The sequence below is a fragment of the Perissodus microlepis genome, chromosome 23, assembly GCF_051167445.1.
Source record: "Perissodus microlepis isolate ML-2025 ecotype Zambia chromosome 23, ASM5116744v1, whole genome shotgun sequence".
Classification (NCBI taxonomy): domain Eukaryota; kingdom Metazoa; phylum Chordata; class Actinopteri; order Cichliformes; family Cichlidae; genus Perissodus; species Perissodus microlepis.
Window position 1 is genome coordinate 35088123 of NC_140482.1, and position 21511 is coordinate 35109633.

Sequence of the window (21511 nt, forward strand, 5' to 3'; positions counted from 1 at the left end):
CTTACTGGAATCTTAACATTTCATCAGTATTTCTAAATTATCCATGGCTTCATAGTGTAGTGGTTTACACATTCACCTTACTAGTAAAAGACTCCTGGGGATTCTATTAGGAAGGGTATCCAACGTTGAAAAACATAAACAATATGTAGAGCTACTCACATACTCTGCTAGGACTTTACTGTAGTTTTACTGTAGTTGTAACTGTCTTCAGTTACTGCTTGTTGTGCCTGCAGTTTTTACTTGAGTAATTGGCCATTGAATAATATGTATTTTATTTGCATTGAGAAACCGTTGACTTGCTTTTGCAGTATTATTTTCTGTCGAGATGAAGTACCGTCTGATCAACTTAGCTGAATCTGAGCCGAGAGTATAGTTATATTTGAAGAATCTCTTAATGTTCACCTACATTCTCTAGAGCGTTGTTCAGCCAGTTAGATTTTGGAAGGGGTTTTTCTTCACTAAGGCAATAATTCTGTTGCTATGTACTTTAGGTGTCTTCTATGGTTTTTCAGGTTTTTTGGTTCTGTTAATCTTAATCTTCTAAGATGGTCAATGAAGGCAAAATTACAAAAAAGTTTCATTGTCCAAAAACTTATGAACCTAACTGTAAGTTATAGGACAGTAAAGCTTATTGCACAGCAAAAAAGTGGACAGAGCCAGCCTTTTCTTCTTGTGTCCATGTTTGTGCTAAGATGACAAGAATAATAATTCTCATCAGCTCAACCAGAAACCTTTACTGTAACTACTGGGCCCAGTGTCATCAATTAAAGTATTAAAAAAAAATTAGACCCACCAAAACGCATCAATTTCTTACACAGTAGCAGGATGTTTTAAATGATGTTCATGGTTGGAAATGAGGAAAATTAGCAGGGAGCGTAACGTATTAGCAAGTCATCAAAGATGATTTGTTAACTTTATAAAATATGACAAACCTCTAAGTTTATTGTGTTTTCTCATGAAGAAAATCAAAGCAATAAAAAAATTGTGAGAATCATCCTGCAAACTAGTGTGAAAGTGAAATAATGGGCTTTTAAAATATGCACATAACTAACAAAGAAATTTTCATTGTGTTATGTAAAATGTTAATGTAATTCCAGTTCAGCAATGGCTTTATGAAGAAAAATCTCTGACTAAATATATAAAATAACTATAAAGATTTTTGTATATTATTAGTTTTATTCATGTAACAACCCATGTTAATATTCTAAAGCTTAAATTGAACTGAAAATTAAATCACCAGGTTTGACATCACATGTCAAAAAAGAGAAAACTAACTTAATCAAACAACAAACTAAAGGAGGTCTTTACTGTGATTCTAATTATTTTTACTTTTGAATGCTGCTACATATGTTGGTCGTATCAAGTAACAGAAATCAATTTTTTCATATATTACAGGAGATTATCTGCAGTCATACTTCAACACGTGGCTATAAATATTATTATGTTTTATCATTACACTGACTACTGCATTCAGACCAGGCACATTTACAACTTCCTGTGTAGGCAGAATCTGCTAAATGAATGTCAACAGAAGGCAATCTTCTTCCCCTCACCATAATCGATGTGAAATGTCCCACACTTATTACAGTTTTGTGACAAAGATCCTTTGTTCCCTTCAATATGTTTATGTTTGTAATACAATCAAATTCAGCCTCTGTTCATAGCCCAACCAATGCTGTGTTTTGTACAATAAAAATATTTCTAGTCTAATAAAATAAAAAACTTTAAAAACTGTTCACACTGCAGAGTGCAGATGATTTCCCGTTGCCATAGTCACTTTGATCTTATTTGGTAAATCATTTTATTGGATGATCAGCTAGCTACTTTATTATTTATCTATATGCCACCAGATTAGCTGGAAATAATATAATAGGGAAACTCTGAAATGCCACATACTGAATCAAAGGAAATATATTTTCCTGAACTTAATCCAAGAGTTGATATTGCTCATATCACATCTTTAACACATGAAGCAATAGCAAGCTGTTGACTGACTTAGTATATCACAGGGCCTAAAGTCCAACACATGATGATGCCATTATAACTGTCAGTTAGCCAATACTGTGGTTTATACACAGTATAATTTGGACTCATGAAACACAAGACACATTGGTGATTCACTGATTATCACTGTCGCCTTAGAACAAGACGGTTCTTGGTTTGAACCTACTGGTTTTTGTTTTGTTTGCATGCTCTGCATGTGCATGCATGGGTTGTCTCTGCATACTCCTGTGTCCTGTTACATTTCAAATACATGCATGTTAGGTTAGGTGGTGACTATGCACTGCGCATGGCCGTGGATGCAAGAGTGTGTAGTTGTTGGATTCTCTGTATTAGCACTGCAGTGGACTTGCAGCTTATCCAAGGTCTACTGGGCACTGTCAGCAGAGATAGGCTCCAGAATCTATTATCTTAATATGATCACAGATTACCTTATATGGATACTTCCTAATTGGAGAATTGAGGTGTTTTCTACTTTCTTGTAGTGTGCAATATCTCTAAAACTAGAACTATCCTCTTTCCTGTACTTCTTCGCTGGACTATCATATGATGTGATTTTTATTGTCCTGCAATAAAAATAACATGATGCAGCAAGAGTAGTGACAGGGACTAGAAAGGGTAACTGCATTTCTTCCATATAAGCCTCTCTTCATTGTGGATTTAGCTACCTGTTAAATCCACAATTGAATTTAAAATCCTTCTCTTCACATACAGGGTCTTACATAATCAGGGCCTTCATACCAAATCATTACCATATTGGCAAAATAAAGCACTTTGCTTGCAGGATGTTAGCTTACTTGTTGTTACCAGTGTTTCTATAAGTAGAATGGGAGGCATTCAGCTTTCCAACCTGTCTTCTGTGGAACTAGCTCCCAGTTTGGATTCGGGAGACAGACATCCTATTTACTTTTAAGATTAGGCTTGAAACTTTCCTTTTTGATGAAGCATACAGTTGAGGCTGATCAGGTGGTCCTGAATCCTCCCTTAGTTAAGCTTATGATGCTGAGGGCTTCCCATCATGCACTGTTTCTTCTTCACTCACTTCATTTCACTCTCCATTTGTTTATACAGCATATTTTATTTTTCATTAGTAATTCATTTTAAACTCTGGCTCTTGTTCCTGTGTGTCTTTTGTCCTGTGTGCATCTGCTCTCTTGTTTTTCACTCTTTCCCAACTGGTGGCTGTCCCTCCATGCTGGATGTTCCTCCTTGTTAAAAATGAGATTTTCTGTCACTGTCGCCAGGTGCTTGGTCTTAGGGGGTAGTCTGAGACTTGGGTTTTATACTCTTTGTGTTTATACACCACTTTGCATTTACCTAAAAAAAAAATGTTATGGTTTTGAAAGTTTTTTGTTTTTGTTTCACACAAAGTCTATGGAAGCATTTTCATGCCAGTAAAAATAAAAATAAAAATCTGTGACTAGACTAAAAAAAAAGCAAGAAAGAAAAGAATTTATCCAACAATAACAGCCCAAAACAAAAGAATTGCTTTTCGTGCCCTTGCTCTCCCTCTCAGTGTCTGGGTCCTAAGTCCTGCAAAACTACTCACTTTTCAGTCATAATGACAGCAATTTCCCAATTTATATTTTTCCATGTTTCAGAAAGCTACATAAACAATCAGCAGAGCACACCGGGTAACACAGAGGCGCGCACATTTTAAATTACATGATTACTTCAAAACAAAATCGCACACATTATTGACCCTCATAATGAGCAAAGAGCTCTACATGGAGCATTGCTCATGTAATAGCAGCTCTCATGCTTACTTCACTTTGGATGACTAGCATGTTCTTCTTTATGTGTAATTTGCCAGTGATGAGCAAAGCCCTCATGTTGGGATGAGGTTACTCAAGTGGGACGGCATTCATACAAGTTTTCATGTGAGTGCTTTGCTGTGTTGCTCCAAGAGTCAAGTGTCACTATCATTTACATACTTGATCCATAATTTAACAGCTAAAGAAACATGATGGGAGTTGAGAGGGAAAAGAGTGGCAGCATACATTTGAATAGGAGTTTATTACAGCTTGCTGTCTGATTTTCAAAAAAAATTAAAACAACTAATAAAAGACTGCTGCCAATAAAAGACCAATAAAAGTTACCCTGTATGAATACTAATTTAATCTTTTGTGTGAGTCCTGACATTACAATAAATATGAGTCTTAGATACTTACTCGGCGGTACCTTGGCTTCAAGTAACACTGTGAGGAATCTTCAACTCATTTTTGACCAGAATATGTCCTTCAATGTGCATATTAAACAAATGTATATGACTGCTTTCTTGCATTTACATAATATCTGGAAAAAATAGAAACATCCTGTCTGAAGTGAAAAACTGGTTCATGTCTAGTATTTATTACTTCAAGGCTGGAGTATTGTTCTTGATTACCATGAGATTGTTCTAAAAACTCCCTGAAAAACCTTCAGTTGATCCAAAATGCTGAATTTAAAATCCTTCTCCTCCCATACAAAATTTTGAACATTCAGGCCCAGTCTTATCTCAAAGACCTCATAGTACCATATGACCCCAAATGAGAACTTTGCTCTCAGACTGCAGGCTAACTTGTGGTTAGTCTGCAGTCTAAGTATTTCAAAGTAGAATGGGATGCAGAGCCTTCAGCTTTCAAGGCCCCTCTTCTGTGGAATCAGCTCCCAGTTTGGATTCAGCTGACAGACACTTTTTAAAGGTTAGGCTTAAAACTCTAGTATACAGTTAGAGCTGGATCAGGTGGCCCTGAGCCCTTAGTTATGTTGCAATAGTCCTGGGCTGATGGGGGCTTCCCAGTTTCTTCTTCACTCACCTCTTTTATACACCACTATGCATTAAAATCAATTATTATTATTAATCTCTGGCTCTCCTTCACAGTGTGTCTTTTGCCCTGTCTCCCTCCCCTCACCCCTAACCAGTCATGGCAGATGTCTGCTCTTCCCTAAACCCAGTTCTGCCAGAGGTTTCTTCCTATTAAAAAGGAGTTTCTCTTTCCCACTGTCGCCACAGCCTTTACCTTATAATATATAGTGCCTTGCGGCAACAGTTGTTGTGATTTGACAATATATAAATAAAACTGAATTGAATTGACTTGAAAACAATACCAATGATGCCTTCTTCAAGCATATTAAAGGCTGCCGAAAATGTCATCCTGATACCAAATGAAACAGACACAGAAGCAGAAAATGCTATCAGCCTTTAATCACCAGTGTGAATGTCAAATGTAGATTACACAGATGCAATCACCGTCCTCTGACACTGCAGCACCAGCGTGAAAAGCCCTTTTGTTTTGTCACATCTGCATGTCACCCCGTGCATGTCACCGGGGCGCCCACATCATAGAAATGGCCTCCTGACACGAGTTGGGGAAAATTCTTATCTGCAGGTTCCACTTTGTTTTGTTCCTCTAAATTGAGTACTTTTAATTGACGCTATGCCCACTAAACGGGCTTTCAGCAGTTATCACAAATCAGTAAGTTTGAAGTTCCTGCGACTGCAAAAACATCGCTCTGTTTTAGGAAAAACCAACATCATAATGTATGTGTGGCTGTGAGTTGTTTTTAACTGGAAAAATAGTTAGCCTTTTAATGCTGTGCTGTGGCATGGGTCATGTTACAGACTTGTCCATAGACAAGAAAACAATAAATAAATAAAAAGATGTATATTGCACACATGGGCTGTAAACAGGTATTATTTTTACACAAAAAATAACCCCCCAAAATACACTAGTTCTTTTTCTGTGACTAAATGTGTGTAATTGTCACAAAATATTTACAGATTAAACGTTATTTAAATGTATGAAGCAGAATTGGCCAAGACTTAAATTCCTCTACATATTCCTCTATAATGTATTATACTCCTTGGATATTTCCATATTACGGCCATAACTCCATAAAATGTTTTCATGTCTGTACAATGTACATCAATGAGCTACAACAGAGGTTTTCATCACATCCTACACTGATGCTGTATTCATTTCCCTAAATAATGCATGACTTTTATAGTTTCTTTAACTTGGACATATGAGGCAGAGTTTATGACACATGACAAGTGGTGGAAATGAAAATATGAAAGCACCCATTGTACACTTTGGATGTGTTTTGAAATCTCCCCATTTCATCACACTGAGCAAGTAGCTCTGAATCTAACTGATGGTGACAGTGCACGCTACATACGCCAGCTGGGAGATTCAGCATTGTCTCTGCACAATAACTTCAACACAGCCATTTACCTCAAGGCATTGTCTGCAGATCAATGTTAATCCTTGATCTTAATCTGTGTCACATCTCTGACTCATTGTGTTGACATTCATTTGACTTGTTTATTGGTTTGCTTCGGGTCTCTGTATGGCCTCGGTGGACTTTTGCTATAAAACTGGACCACAAATATAATTTTTATTGATGCAAGGCAAATGCATCTGTACAATACTGACAACAACCTCGTATTCTTAAACACATGGTGTTTGGCCAGTGTATTTATGAAAAAAAAAATACACATAAACCATTGAAAGTATAGAAATAATATCTATTTCGTGGCTTAATAATGCCACCTGCTGTCCTTATCATGTTTGATCATGTTTGAATGACATGAAATTTTGTCATCGCCTAAGAAAGTTGAGCCACCAGCAAGGAATGAAATATTTTGGTAGCTAGGAAGGCTCCTATTTTTGAATCTCAGTTCAAAGACAATGTATATAACTTCACAATGTTACTTTAATTTACACGATATTTTAGTCAATATCAAAATGGTTATTGCACTTTGGCAATTCTAACCATTTTATGCACCCTTCCTGCTGTCCAGCTGACCTATACTGGGTAAAGCCATGTTCTATTCAGCTGGTCGTGGCAGATGGCTGACCCTTCTTGAATTAACTGAAGTGACAGAAATGGATGTCTCACTACAAAACTTTCCTCTTTCCTCTGTTTAGGGCATAAATCTTTTTTTCTCCTGCCATAATTAAAAAGTACATAGTTATGAGATTATGAAAGCTACATATATTCTGATCATTTATTTGAGCAAGGGTGTCAAAGTTATTGCTTTGGTAAATTTGACTTCTTTAAGTCATAAAAGACATATTTGGTTATCAAAACTGCACTTATGTGTTCCACAGCTTGACACTTGATCACAGCAGACTCAATGATTTTCATTTTGCATTTATTTTTAAGACAAAGGGAATACTCACTATCAGAGAAAAATAATTTAACAGAAAATAAAACATTTTGTTGTCTGGCAGTGTTTTAGAGGAGTAGTTTTACAGATATCTCAGAGTTTCATATTTTGGTTTCATTTATCATACTTGAATCACTTCAATGAATCTTGTTATTAATCTCTGGCTTTCTTCCACAGCATGTCTTTTATCGCATCTTTTTTCTCTCTCCTCAGCTGGTCATGGCAGATGGCTGCCCCTGAGCCTGGTTCTGCTGGAGGTTTCTTCCCGGTAAAAGGGAGTTTTTCTTTCCCACTGTCTCCAAAGTGCTGGCTTATAGCAGGGTCAGATGATTTTGGGGTTTTTCTCTGCATGTATTATTGTAGGGTCTACCCAGTGGCGGTCCTAGCCTGTTTGGCGCCCAGGGTGAACACTCCCTCAGGCGCCCCTCCATCTCCCATTGGTTTTAATTTTGCACTCCAGTATGAACACCCATCCCCCAACTCGAGGATCGCCACAACATAACCTAATTGACCTACACCCTAGTTCACAGATTCACTTTGTCTAAGATGTATTTCTGGAATTTCGCACAACCCAGGAACAAATCATGAATACATAATGGGCTTGGATTTACAACATTATGAATGAAATGTGCTCTATTTGGAAGCAGCCGGCCCCACTGCCCTGTCAACAGGTTGTGTGTGAGACTTTAAATCATCAAACTGTAAATTATAAATTTTAAATTGTTATTGATCCCTTTACCCCTAGTCCTAAAGTGTGTATTTATTTTCTTACTCTTCTTATATTTGTTGTTTGTTTACTTGCACTGCTGTAACTGGAGCCTCGCCGTCTCGTCTCTCTATATAGGCCTACTGGACTGTATGTAGCGGAGATGACAATAAAGTTTACTTTGACTTCAGCAGCGAGCAGGCGCACCGAGGGCTCTCGTGCTCACTTTTCGCGTATAGAATTTCGAAAAAACATCGATGCAAATTATAAGTCTGTATCATGTATGTTGTTTTCGTGTTTGTTGGTTTGTTTTTATTTTGTTTTATTTTGCGAGTTATTAGATGCTGCTCCGGCCAGCCAGAGAACCCCCGCCGCTCCGCCCTCTCCTCCCTGTGCCGCAAGCAGCAGGCGCACCTCGCAAACGGAGGGCGCCCTTACTCCTAGCAAATGGGCAATAGAAAAGCGATCGGTGCCTATGCCGTTCCCAATATGCGCTGACATAATGTCGGGGCAGCATGAGTACGAGCATTTTTTTATTTTTTATTTTTTTGCTGATGCCCGTGATGCCGCCCCCCACCACGATGCCGCCCCGGGCAACCGCTCGTGTCACCCGTATCAAAAACCATAACCGCTACTGGGTCTACCTTACAATATAAAGCACCTTGAGGTGACTATTGTTGTGATTTGGTGCTGTATAAATAAAATTGAATTGAATTGGAAAAAAACAACAAACAAACAGACAAACTATGTATTTATCTGCACTTTTTTTTCAAAGCACTAAATTGGGTTCCATGTGATTCCATGTGTGCTTTCAAGACTTTCTACGTGGTATTTCCACCGCATTCACCAAAATCTGCAAATCTTGTGACTTTTTGTTGACTTGTAATTTTCCCTGATGAGTATGGCAATAGATAAACTAACATTCGTCTGTAGGCTATAATAAAACTCCCTCCCTTCAAATGCACTGGGTAAAAAAAAACACCTGTCTTTAGAAAAGTGCGTGGGACATTGCGTCAACATGTGGGACAGGACTCAACGAATAAATGCTTTGTTGTCCAACATAATGAACATAAAGAACAAATCTACACTTCTGTAGCGAGGAGATCTGTTATATTACGAGGGGCAACTGTTAAACAAATGCACAGAGTCTATGTGACCTGAATGTAGTGTTATTTTGAGCGTTTGCTGGTGGAGGAGGATGTTGCTGTCACATGACCTCTCCATCTGAGGACCAGGAAGTAAGAGGGCGGTGCTTCGTAGGGCCGGAGGGCTGAAAAAACAAGGTAACCGCTATTATATTATATCTCTGTTAAAATGGACACAGAGTGCCTTTTGATTAAAAACCCTGACAGTGGTTTATACGAGTATTTCGCGGGTGTACGCACTCTTTTCGCCTGGTTTATGCAACTGGCGTCATTTATGCTAACAGCAACAGCTAGCTTTGTCCAGCTAACAGACGCTAACCGACAGAGAGGACAGCAAGAAGGGCCACCGAAGTCTCTGGGTTCAGGGCTGCAGTATTCACCAGCTGCCTCGAAAGCACGTTTATTTTAGTTTTTGGGGCACTATGTTGTAGTTTTAATCGACGTCCTTTAAATATGTCAGCGTTAGAAATGCACAAAGACACAAAGCGACTATTTAAGTGCATTGACGTAACCTCTTCAATCAGGGATATAAAACTAAATGTACATCTTGACCACCGCTCATTTTGATCTTAATTGGGCTTAAAGTAACACAGCGTTTCAGAAAAGGAACATCATACCAACAGTAAAATGTGGTGATGGTGGTGTGACGGTCTGGGGCTGTTTTGCTGCCTTACAATCTGGAAGACTTGCTGTGGTAAATGGACAGTAGAATTCATGGTTCTATCAAAACATCCTGAAGGAGAACGTCCGACCATCTGTTCGTGACCTCAAGCTAAAGTCCACTTGGGTTCTGCAGCAGGATAACAATCCAGAATACACCAGCAAGTCCACCCTTGAATGGCTTAATAAAAACAAACTTGAGACTTTGGTCTAGTCAAACTCCTGACCTGAATCCGATTGTGGCTGAATTACAACAATTCTGCAACAATGAGTGGGGCAAAATTAATCCACAGTGCTGTAAAACTTGCTGCCAGTTATTGCAAACACTTGATTGCAGTTGTTGCTAAGGGTGGCCCAACCAGTTAATAATAAACACCTTCATTTAGAAACTGAATTTTGTTTACTTATATTATCTTTGTCCAATATTTAATTGTATTTGATGATCTGAAGCATTTAAGCGTGACAAACTTACAAGAAAATGGTAAATCAGGAACGGGGCAAACACTTTTTCACACCACTATATATAAAATAAAGAAATAAGTTTTTCTAGTATCCTGATGACTTTGCACTATTGTACCTACTCCATCTTCTACATTAAAAGATCTTTATGGAACTGTCTTGGAAAAGGCATTTTTAGTGTCAGTTATACTTTTTACCTCGATAAATACAGGATATATAAATGTGAAATAAATATAAAATAATATAATAATATCAAAATCAAATAATTTTTATATGATACTACTTATCATTTTTTTTGGCACATCAGTTATAGTTAAGGCAGTGAAATGATGTTACATTATTAAACTGCAGTGTGCATTCTGTTATTTCTTACCATTTGATACACAAAAATTTACCAAAAGAGTATAAAAACCTCTTTGGGAAAGGCTAAACTTCTTTGGGGCGATCACCAAAATTTTCTGTATGAAGGAAATGATAAACTTTATTTATATAGCATTTTTCTTAAAAAGTAACAATGTGCTTCTAGGAAACATCCAATAAAAAAAACTTGCTTGGGCCAAGCTGCTGTGTTTTGGACCTGCTGTAGTCACCCAGGCAGTGACAGACTGACACTTGAATAAAATCTATTCAAGTAGTCCACTCAGCATGAAATTAAGGTGTGGATAACCATTTCAAAGTCCCTAAAACAGACAACCAGCTTTAACTTTCCAAGTACCTGAAGTTGAAAGAAGCATTTATTTGTGTATGTGTATCAAAAGTTTATTATTTATTTATGTCATGGTCTCTGTATGACAGTATCCATCATGACAGCCATAAAGCATGCTCTCCAGAGGGACATCTTCACACCCAATGATGAGCGTCTCCTTGGCATTGTTAACGTCTGCAAGGCAGGAAAAAAGAAGAAGAACTGCTTCTTGTGTGCTACAGGTAGTCACCATATAAATGGCTGTAAATAATGTGTAAGGATAAGAAGCCTTTTGAAGTAATTTTTTAAGTAATCGTTTTTTTGCTCTTCCAGTTACCACAGAGAGGCCTGTCCAGGTTAAAGTAGTAAAAGTGAAAAAATCGGACAAGGGGGACTTCTACAAGCGACAGCAGACCTGGGAGCTCAGAGACTTGACAGAAGTAGATGCCAAAGATGCAAGCAAGGTGAGAAATAATACATTTCTCTGACCTTTTTTTGTGTTTTCACTTAGAAAACATGTTTTCAAAGCTGATATTGTTTTTTACTTTTATGGTTTAGGAAAATCCTGAGTTTGATCTTCATTTTGAGAAAGTTTACCGGTGGGTGGCCAGCAGTACAGCTGAAAAAAACTCCTTTATTTCCTGCATCTGGAAGCTGAACCAGCGCTATCTGAGGAAGAAGGTGGAGTTTGTGAATGTCAGTTCTCAGCTGCTTGAAGGTGCGTAAATAAATACTCCACCATTAGCCATCCCTGTGACGGCATGCCTCTTGCTACAATTTGATTGCATTTGCTTAAAGGTGTGTCTGTTTATCTCAAACCACTGCCGTTGACACTAGAGTGCACATATTTGAGGTAATCTAATATGGAAGTGAGAATTCCACCTGGATTTTTCTTTTTAATTAAATTTTTTAATGGCATGTTTTCAAAAAGATTCTGCCTCTTCTCTGTTTCCTGGTTTGTGGTATGGTTTTCTGTGTTAAAGTCTTTCTTTATTCTCACTTTTTTCTCTTTAACTTTCTCTGGCCAGAACTTCCTAAAGCGGAAGGTTGGTAGGACTTAACTTCCCCCTCCTCGTTCCTCACCATTGTGTTTTCATTACATCAAACCACCATTCTCACCAGAGACTTTCACCTCCTTAAAACTGCTGCTATTTGGCTCGTTGTCCTTAGAAAATAAATAGAAATGATTCATTTTGTTTGTCTACAGACATTTAGATCATGTTTTTAATCTCCTTGCTTCCCATATTCGTTCCACATTAAAATGACTGTTTGTATCAAAATCAAATTTACATACTTGTCCTCTGGCCTGTAGTTGTGTATCTGTTTATATTGTTTTGAGTGCCATCGCCTTAGAGCAAAAGCGTGTTTGAATTAAATCTGCATGCTTCCCTTGCACCTGTGTGGGTTCTCTGTACCTCTGATTTCTTCACACAGTCCAAAAACATGCATGTTTAGTTGATTGGTGATTCTAAATTGGCCATAGGTGTGGATTTGAGTGTGAATAGTTGTATGTCTCTATGTGTTATCCCACCTCTCGCACTATGACAGCTGGAATAGGCTCCAGCTCCACAACAACCCTGAACTAAAAAAATTAAAGAAAATGGATGGAAGGACTCAGTTTTGGAGAAATAACCAGTCTTCTCTTGATTATAATTGAACTAGATGTCATGTGAACTTTGATGTGCACAGAATATTTTTGAAACACTCAGCAGTATACCTCTTTCCAGAAATCATGAGCCAATTACTCAAAAAAAAACAAGCGTTATAAACAGTTTGATGTTGGGACTATTTGCTTTCTGCTGTCTATACTGACCAAGCACTCTTACTTCTATTTGACATCACAGAGATACAAGAGTAAAAAAAACCCCTCTTAATTGAGCATAAATGTACTTAAAAGCAAGCAGGTTGAAGCATGAGCCTTTGGTTCATCGGGTTTTCTAGCATATATATACTGACTGACTTATTTGAAACCTTTCTTAATGAGTAGCCACATCTGAAAATCGTAGGAAAGCGTAATAGGTCTCCTTTCATGTGTAGATCCTGTGTCATTTTCTTGAGCCTTGAGCATGAGCTTCTTCTCATGACTACGTGTGTACTTCCTTTTGTTGGGTGTAGTTTAGCAGGTTGAAAATAGTTCCTACATGAAACTGCTCTTAACCTGGTGGGTACATTTTTTAAGTAATTGGATCATAATACTATGGAAAGATATTGATGCAGAGTTTTAAAATGTACTTATGTTGTTACCTGAGCTCCTCAAGGCATCTCTACAGCTGTTTATCTCCAAAACTGGGCAAGTCGCACTCTAGAGGCCAGAGTGAAAATATTTATATTTGATTTTGCTGTGAATTGTCCCTTTTCATACATATGGATATGTCAGTATATAACCTTAGTAATATATCCCACACTATTTAATGCACACCTGTAGTTTAATTGGAGCTAAAAGAAGTAAAGTACATTGTTAGTTCAGTTGTTTCAGCATACAGATTAATTATTACAGTAATTTCTTTACTTGGAAGCTGATAGACATGCTTCATATTTTCAACCTCCTGCCACTACCTAATATTGTTTTTCATTTGTTGCTCATAGTCATGCTACACTTTCATCACTCATACAAAATAAGTACAGCTTTACTCTTAAAACCATGAAAGATCTGGGTATCCCTTACTCAGTGTAATTGTGCCTGTAGATGTTCTTTCAATAATGGAAGAAAACTGGATTGAGTCTGAAGATGCCATATCATGTGTTTTGAACTTTGCCATTCTACTTATGTCTTGCACATGTTTTTGTTCTCTTCTCCTGGGCTTAGAGTCTGTGCCAAGTGGTGAGAGCCAGAGTGTTGCCGGGGGAGATGAGGATGCTCTGGATGAATACCAGGAACTCAGCACCCGTGAAGAGCAAGACATTGAGAGCATGATGGTGACATGCGAGTACGCCATCTCCAATGCAGAGGCTTTTGCAGAGAAGCTCTTCAAGGAGCTTCAGGTTTTAGATGGGGTGAGTAAAGCCAGTTCATTGTCCATTTTTAAGGGTGATATCTGTTTAATGACCTAAAACCACTCTCATTAATAATGAAAGAAAATAATAGTAATTATATCTCTTTATCTGTTCTTACAATAAGGCCAACATTCAGTCCATCATGGCATCAGAGAAGCAGGTCAATATCCTAATGCAGCTGCTGGATGAGGCACTGGGAGAGGTGGACACCATCGAGGGCAAGCTGAGCAGCTATGAAGAGATGCTCCAGAGTGTGAAGGAGCAAATGGATCAGATCTCACAGAGCAATCGTCTCATCCAGATCAGCAACACCAACAATGGCAAACTACTGGATGAGATCCAGTTCTTAGTGGTAAGAAGCACATTAAAATGTTTTCCAAAATAAGCAAAATATACTAAAATAAGCAGCAAACTTTAAGCCTCAGTGGATCTGAGGGTATTGGAAATTTAAAACTTTTTGGGGAATGGCCATGTTGTTTTTCAGAGGAAGAAGTGATCGTATTAGGTCTAAAGGGTGGCAAAGCTTGGTTAGTGAACTGCATCTATCCAGACTGTATGGCTTCATACTGATTGTTGCTAAGTAACGTACAAAAAGACTTTTGGGGCGCCTTTTTAGTTCAGTTAATCACACGGCAAGCAAGTCACGGCAAGGTGAAGCCACCCATGTCCACTTCATAGTCAAAGCAGACACATTCCTGATTTTTAGGACTTGATAAAGTTCAAAAGGTTGCGTTTATGAAATTCACTTTTAGAACCAGTCTAAAAAGGCCACTTGAGGATCAGTTGAGCAATTCTACTTTCAACCAGATTTAGATTTTGCTAGACAACGACACTTTGATTTGTGACTTTCATTTTGTTTTCCTTTTGTAGAATTACATGGACTTATCAAAGGGACACATCAGGGCCTTACAGGAGGGAGATCTGACATCCCCTAAAGGTATAGAGGCCTGTATCAATGCCTCTGAGGCTCTCCTGCAGTGTATGAATGTGGCTCTCAGACCAGGTAAGTTTACAAATTACGTTTTCTTGATTACTTGCTGCCTGGGTTGATGAGCCGGTGCTCTTTAAAAAAACAAGTAATGACATTAAAGTCTTGTTGTTTTCTTTCTGCAGGCCATGAAAAACTCATGGCTGTGAACCAGCAACAGCTCCTGTTTGCTGAACTGAGAGACACTTTTGCTCGCCGCCTCACGAATCATCTCAACAATGTGTTTGTTCATCAGGTAACAGGCATAGCTTGGTCAGGAATATATTTTCATCGTCTTATTCTAAACATTTAAAGAAGGAAAATCTCATCAGAATAAATGTCTCTTGAATCCCGCAGCACTACTGAACTGTGAAATTGAACAAGGTGTACTGATAACGTTGAAATTTGTTGGTTTCGTAAATGTTTGGCTGATGAAAACTCACAAACTGCAAAATGATTTAAAAATATTTAATTTTCTGTGAATCTGAACATTACTGGGAACAAAGTAGTGTAAGCAGATTTAATAATGAAATGTTTTGGTATCCTCGTCCCTGGTCTGCTGTGAAATGGAGGACATCAGTCTATCCTTTGCTTTTCCAAGCTCTTTGTCTCTCTCTTTCTCCTCTACTGAGCTTTCTGTTTAGTTAAGACTTACTTCCTGGGCTTCCTTGTATCGTCTCCCTTCACCTATCCTTGATTCTCTGTGTATCCCACTTTGAATCATCCCACTCTGCTCTTTGTCTCTGTGTCAGTTCAACCACTTCAGTCACTTCAAAATGACCATCCCTCAGTTCTATAGGTCCTCCTGTCTGTCACTTCCAGTGAGTACCCTCACAGCAACCCCCACGTGCCCCATTTTGCTAATGTTTGAATTCTCACATATAACTCAAACATACATGCCATGAGAACTCAAGCTTTTCACCATAGCACATTATGTATTGCATGGGATATATTTCTAACTACTGAACATCTCACATTTGATCTCAAAGCTGAAGAGGCTCTGTCCATCCTCCTCCTCCTCTGGCAAATGCCTCGGCTCAGGGCTCATTATGTTTGTGTGCTAACGTGGCTTCTTTGCTAATAGTCTCATATCATAAGATGCTGTGCCTGTCTGCGTGCATGTCTTGAAGAGACTGAACAAGCTTAGGGGAAAGTGGGAAGAACATCAGTTCGGTATCAAAAGAGATGCAGTTCAGGAAGTTGGCTGAGAATGTGGTGGCTCTGGAGTGTAAGAACGTCTTAGATTATTTACTTTAACATCATTTGGATATCCAGTACACTAAGGTAATGCTTCAGATGATTGTAAGAGGAAGCAGGCCAAGTCTTCCTTTTGCATAACATGTGTTTGCGTGCATATATGGAAAAATGCATATTATAACTTTTCTCCTGTAATGTATACTTCTGGTGAATATACTGCTAATGATTATCTGTTCTCACTGTGATCTTCAGGGCCATGACCAGAGCTCAACCCTGTCACAGCACACAGCTGAGCTGACCCTGCCCAAACACAGCCCTCTCCACAGGGACTTACTGCGCTACGCCAAGCTCATGGAGTGGCTGAAGAACACACACAGGGAGAAGTACGAAGGCCTGTCGAGGGTCAGTGCAGTGTTACTTTGCAAAAATACTTGAGAAACAGTTTGACATTTTGGGAAATGTGCTTTTTGTGGGGTTTGGATAGTACAGCGGACATTTGTGAGCATTATTAATACAGTTAAATAAGCAGAGAGTGGTTAAAAAAGACTAAGTAATAAATTATAATGAAGCAAATAAAAGAGGAAAGAGCACATGATTCTTAGTACAATATAATGCTTTCCTAGAATGTATGTTTTCCAAAATGTTAATACACATTTTAGCTGTAACAAGTCATAAATCTTAAAAAATATTCTCTATTTTTTACAGACATATGTTGAATATATGAGCAAACTGTATGAGCGAGAAATCAAAGAGTTCTTTGAAGTTGCCAAAATAAAAATGGCGGGTACATCCAAAGACCCGAAGGGCAAGTTCGGTAAGCGCTATGATTCCCACGTTAAACTTAACATGAACTATGCTTGTCTTCCATCATGTAGTTCACTCAAAAGGAATGAATTTTGTTGCATTTCTTGACTGTTTTGTCCTCTTCTTATATTATGTTCTCACACCTTTACAAACATTTTTGCACCATGCCTGGTACCAAAAGCATTACCAAAGTCTTTTTAGAACAGGTCTCACAGCTCTGCATCCTTGGCAACCTTCTTGATAATCCCTCTAGACACTTATTTGGACAGTTATTTTGAAGCTTTATCTAATGATCACGGCGGCATTAAAAACTGCATCTGTAGAATCACCAGTTGAATATGATTTTAAAAAACAAAACACTTGAAGATTTATGTGCTTTAGCTTTTAAAATAAGATTATGAATAGCTTTTTTTTCCCCTGAAACTATTCTTATACCACCATCTTTGCTGTTGCAGGCTTCTCCATCTTATAATCTTATGCCTGCATCCAAAGTTTGTCTTTCAGTAATGTCTCCTTTTCCCTTTGCACAGGGACTTTACATGCTTTGTTTCTCAATATGTATAATCTGCACAGAACCCCTGGATGAGCTTAGGTTTTGGCAGATTTATAGGACTCTGCTTTCTGCACTCTGTATTAGCTTTTCCTTCTGAAAACAAAAACAAAGACTTTGTTTTCCAAAGGTTTTTTCGAGCTACTACCTAAGTCACTGTGGTGCACGTCAGCATATGTGTACATCTAACATCTAGCCTTACCCCTCCCATGCTGCATGTATTAAGCCTAACCTGTGTCTGTCTTTGATGCCCGCCTTTCTAACTGGCTGCAGCTACGCTTCCGCGGAAAGAGAGTGCACTCAAACAGGAAACAGAAAGTAAGTACGACATTTGAAATGGAGCTGTTCCACTGTCAATTTTCAACTGTGCTTCTGATCACTACATGGCTGTACTAAAATGAATCCTCTGATCAAACCCCTTTGCTGTTCCAATACAAGCCATTACCTCACCCTGTACCTGGTTGGTTGGGCTAAATCATCACACATACATTACCACACATTCTGTAACAAATGCCAAAAATCTAACCATTTAATTTAATGTTAAGTTGGATTCCTTCACTGTAGAATTTTTGGAAAACTGACTTGTATTAGCCTTCCCACAAAACATAGCCATTAACTCATACCATATTTGTTGTGCTACATTAGGCCTACATGGCAGCTCTGGGAAGCTGACAGGCTCTACCTCAAGCCTGAATAAGCTCACGGTGCAGGGCTCCAACAGCCGGCGTTCCCAGTCTTCATCACTACTGGACATGGGCAACATGTCCGCTTCTGACCTCGATGTGGCCGACAGGACCAAGTTCGACAAGGTAACACTGCCAGAAATTTAAGTGGAGTGGAAATAAAGCCACATGTGTGTACATCCTGAGAAATTACATTTATTTATTTGTTTATTTTTGTCTCTGCAGATATTTGAGCAGGTCCTCAGTGAGCTGGAGCCTTTGTGTCTTGCAGAACAAGACTTCATCAGCAAGTTTTTCAAGCTGCAGCAGCATTTGACAATTGCACCCCCTCTTGCACAGGTATTTATTTGATCACATACTGGAAATGGCTGTAACAGAAAGATCAAAATGCATCTCAATGAATTATAATACTTCACAACAATAGCAGTGCTTGTACTTGTGTGGTACCATCTGAAACTGGAGCATTTGTTTCTCCTGAAAGCGTAGAATAAAACAGTGATGACAGATGCTAGCGTGTTATCAGATCCAGTGTCATTCATATATGCATCCACAGATGTTTGTTTAGGTTTGTCATGTTTGATCTCTTTTGTCCTGTCAGCCAGAGACGGAGGATTTCGATGGAAGCTTGCCATCTAAAAAGCCTCCCCAGGCAGAACACAAACACTCCTTGTCATCAGAGTGAGTTCTTGCAGATCATTGCTAATATTTCTGATGTAAATTTTTTTCGTTTTAAATGCAATTGTTCGCTTCTTTTTTCAATTTACAGGAAAGATATAGTGCGGCTGATGATGAATAAAATCTTCCAGAGCATCGAGACAGAGCTCAACAGCCTCATTGCTTTGGGCGACAAGATTGACAGCTTCCACTCTCTGTACATGCTGGTGAAGATGAGTCACCATGTGTGGACAGCTGAGAACGTTGACCCGGCCTCTTATCTCAGCACAACTTTGGGAAATGTGCTGGTGACTGTCAAGAGAAACTTTGACAAATGCATTGTGAGTAGTGCCTTTTTTGTTGTTGTTGTTGACATCACTAAATTCAAGCCTGGTTAAGGAATATTATGTAGGTTTATTGAAGGCTGCCACACTATGTGTCTGTCTAATTTCTTAACTGCTTATCCAACTCCAGACCCATGAGCAACTCAGGGTCATGGGGGGGGGGCTGGAGATGATCCCAGCTGTCACAGGAGGAGAGGCGGGGTACACTCTGGACACTCGCCAGTCAATCGAAGAGCCAACAGACAGAGACAGAAACACGCTGTGACATCCACACTTCCAGCCAATTTAGAATCACCACTTAACAAACACATCTTTGGCTTGTAGGAGGAAGTGAAAGTAGGTGAAGGAAAATCAAAAAGGCTGAGGGATAACATGCAAACTCCACAAAATAGTATAAAAGAGGGACAAAGTTTCTGGGTCTGAAAGGTAAGGGCAACACAAACGTGCCTTAAACCTGGAGTCACTAAAGTGGTAGAAAGCCTTGCAGCTGGGTGACTGTGGGTCAGGAATGGTTGTGCAGCACGGCTACTCATGCCTGGATATTGCATTCAGTGTTGTGACACCAAACACGTGAGTTTACAATGAAGCCATAAAGGCAAAGTGTAGTTTTCTGATGTTGAGGAATTTATTTATAGCGATCTACTCCTCAAAAATCATAACAGTAGTTATTTTGTGAAAAGGCCAAGCAAAATTTTACTCAGAATTAATTTTCTGTGATAATCCAGAGCCTGCGGGAAATTACTAGTGTTGTTGTTTATTTGTTTGTTTTCAGTCAAAGGAGTCATTGCTGGGCTGAATTTGGGAATAAATTTTAACTTTCTTTCTTTTCTTTTTTTACAGTCTAATCAGATCCGACAAATGGAGGAATTTAAGATATCCAAGAAGAGCAAAGTTGGTATCCTGCCTTTTGTCACTGGGTTTGAGGAATTCGCTGAACTGGCTGAAACCATATTTCGCAATGCAGAGCGTCGAGGAGACCTGGACAAAGCTTACGTTAAGCTTATCAGGGCCGTCTTCATGAACGGTGAGACCACTGATCATTAAGCAAGTTCTTATTTATTGGAAAAGGATCATGTGAAGTTGATGAGGTGTCCTGGAATTTCTGACTTGTTTATTGTCTTCTCAGTGGAGAAGGTTGCCAATGAAAGCCAGAAAACACCACGAGATGTCGTGATGATGGAGAATTTCCACCACATCTTTTCTACGCTGTCACGTCTAAAGATTTCCTGCCTGGATGCAGAGAGACGAGAGGCCAAGCACAAATACACAGACCATCTACAGTCTTACGTAATCAATTCTCTGGGCCAGCCTCTAGAAAAACTGAATGTGAGAAGAGTTAAAGTGACCACAAAATTCAGTCATCTTTATTAGCCTGAGTTGGAGTATTACGAATATAAGCAGAGTTTTATAACAGGCAAACTGTCATCTCGCTTGCAGCATTTCTTTGAAGGAGTTGAAGCACGTGTAGCCCAGGGTGTTCGTGAGGAGGAGGTGAGCTATCAGCTGGCCTTCAACAAGCAAGAGCTGCGGAAAGTAATCAAAGAGTATCCTGGTAAAGAGGTGAAAAAGGGACTCGACAATCTTTATAAGAAGGTGGACAAACATCTGTGTGAAGAAGAAAGTCTGCTGCAGGTGAGAAAAAAACAGTTTAGGGGATTAAAATCATTGCATGCCTCTTCCTGCCTCTGAACTGTTGCACTTCCTGTCTATTCCTCTAGGTGGTGTGGCACTCCATGCAAGACGAGTTCATCCGTCAGTACAAGCACTTTGAAGATCTCATAGGCAGGTGCTACCCTGGCTCTGGGATCACTATGGAGTTTACAATCCAGGACATGCTGGAGTACTTCTCCAGCATTGCTCAGTCTCATTAATCTTGCTGCTATGCACCTTTCCTTAATGATTCATTACTGGCTCACACTGGCTGAAGATACACTAGCAATTTACAAACTACCCTCTAATGCTTTTTGAATTAAGAACATTTCCTCTTTGTGTTTTTATTTGAATGAAAGGGAATTTGTACATAAGACAGTGCTAGGGATATTGCTGCATTTTTTTGTGTGTGTGTTTCTTTGAGATTTAACAACAGCTCTCTAAATACTTCTTGTTTGTCATATTTTTATTATTTCTTGATGCCATATGTACATAATAAATTAGCATCTGCACAACCCCTCCTAGTATTTGTCGCACATTTCTGTTTGTTTTACCGTTAAGTCAGGGGAGTGTCCTTGCTCTCGATACTGGATGAGAGCAGGGATAGGACCAGTGGTGGAGCGTAACTTTACTGAAGTACAATTTTAATATACTTTGTTAAAGTGTATCTGTGTTATTTTGCTTTTTCTTTATAGTTGAATGCAAACATTGCATTTTGTACTGCACACATTTACTTTAAAGGTTATACATCTCCAGCTGCATCAATAAAGTGATGTATACATACACTTGGTAGTGACTACTTTTGCTTTAGGTAATTGATTTTTTTTATGCTAAAACTTTTATACTGTTAGGCTACT

General features: G+C 38.8%; 1 protein-coding gene across 5 annotated transcripts; it reads left to right on the forward strand.

The window, feature by feature from the left end:
- Positions 1 to 9036: 9036 nt before the first annotated feature.
- On the forward strand, positions 9037 to 21439 carry exoc1 (exocyst complex component 1). 5 transcript variants are annotated; one of them, XM_084921931.1, is made up of 21 exons: positions 9037 to 9145; positions 10922 to 11053; positions 11145 to 11275; positions 11370 to 11529; positions 11840 to 11857; positions 13618 to 13805; positions 13930 to 14157; positions 14676 to 14808; positions 14919 to 15028; positions 15525 to 15593; positions 16222 to 16371; positions 16675 to 16783; positions 17597 to 17641; positions 17969 to 18132; positions 18232 to 18345; positions 18605 to 18684; positions 18773 to 19001; positions 19845 to 20028; positions 20131 to 20330; positions 20442 to 20636; positions 20723 to 21439. In XM_084921931.1, exons 2-21 carry the CDS (start codon positions 10930 to 10932, stop codon positions 20873 to 20875), a joined length of 2784 nt encoding a protein of 927 aa, XP_084778057.1. In that variant the 5' UTR covers positions 9037 to 9145; positions 10922 to 10929; the 3' UTR covers positions 20876 to 21439. The 5 variants fall into 5 exon arrangements, with proteins under 5 accessions (XP_084778057.1, XP_084778059.1, XP_084778060.1 ...); XM_084921933.1 differs by lacking the exon at positions 17597 to 17641; XM_084921934.1 differs by lacking the exon at positions 15525 to 15593.
- Positions 21440 to 21511: the final 72 nt, after the last annotated feature.

What these genes read in the sequence shown, in the direction of transcription:
- exoc1 (XM_084921931.1), top strand. Translation starts at nt 10,930, where the DNA reads ATGACAGCCATAAAGCATGCTCTCCAGAGGGACATCTTCACACCCAAT. An exon ending in ATGCCAAAGATGCAAGCAAG is followed by an intron (nt 11,276 to 11,369) that starts GTGAGAAATAAT and finishes TTTATGGTTTAG; the next exon opens with GAAAATCCTGAGTTTGATCT. An exon ending in AGCCTCTAGAAAAACTGAAT is followed by an intron (nt 20,331 to 20,441) that starts GTGAGAAGAGTT and finishes TCTCGCTTGCAG; the next exon opens with CATTTCTTTGAAGGAGTTGA.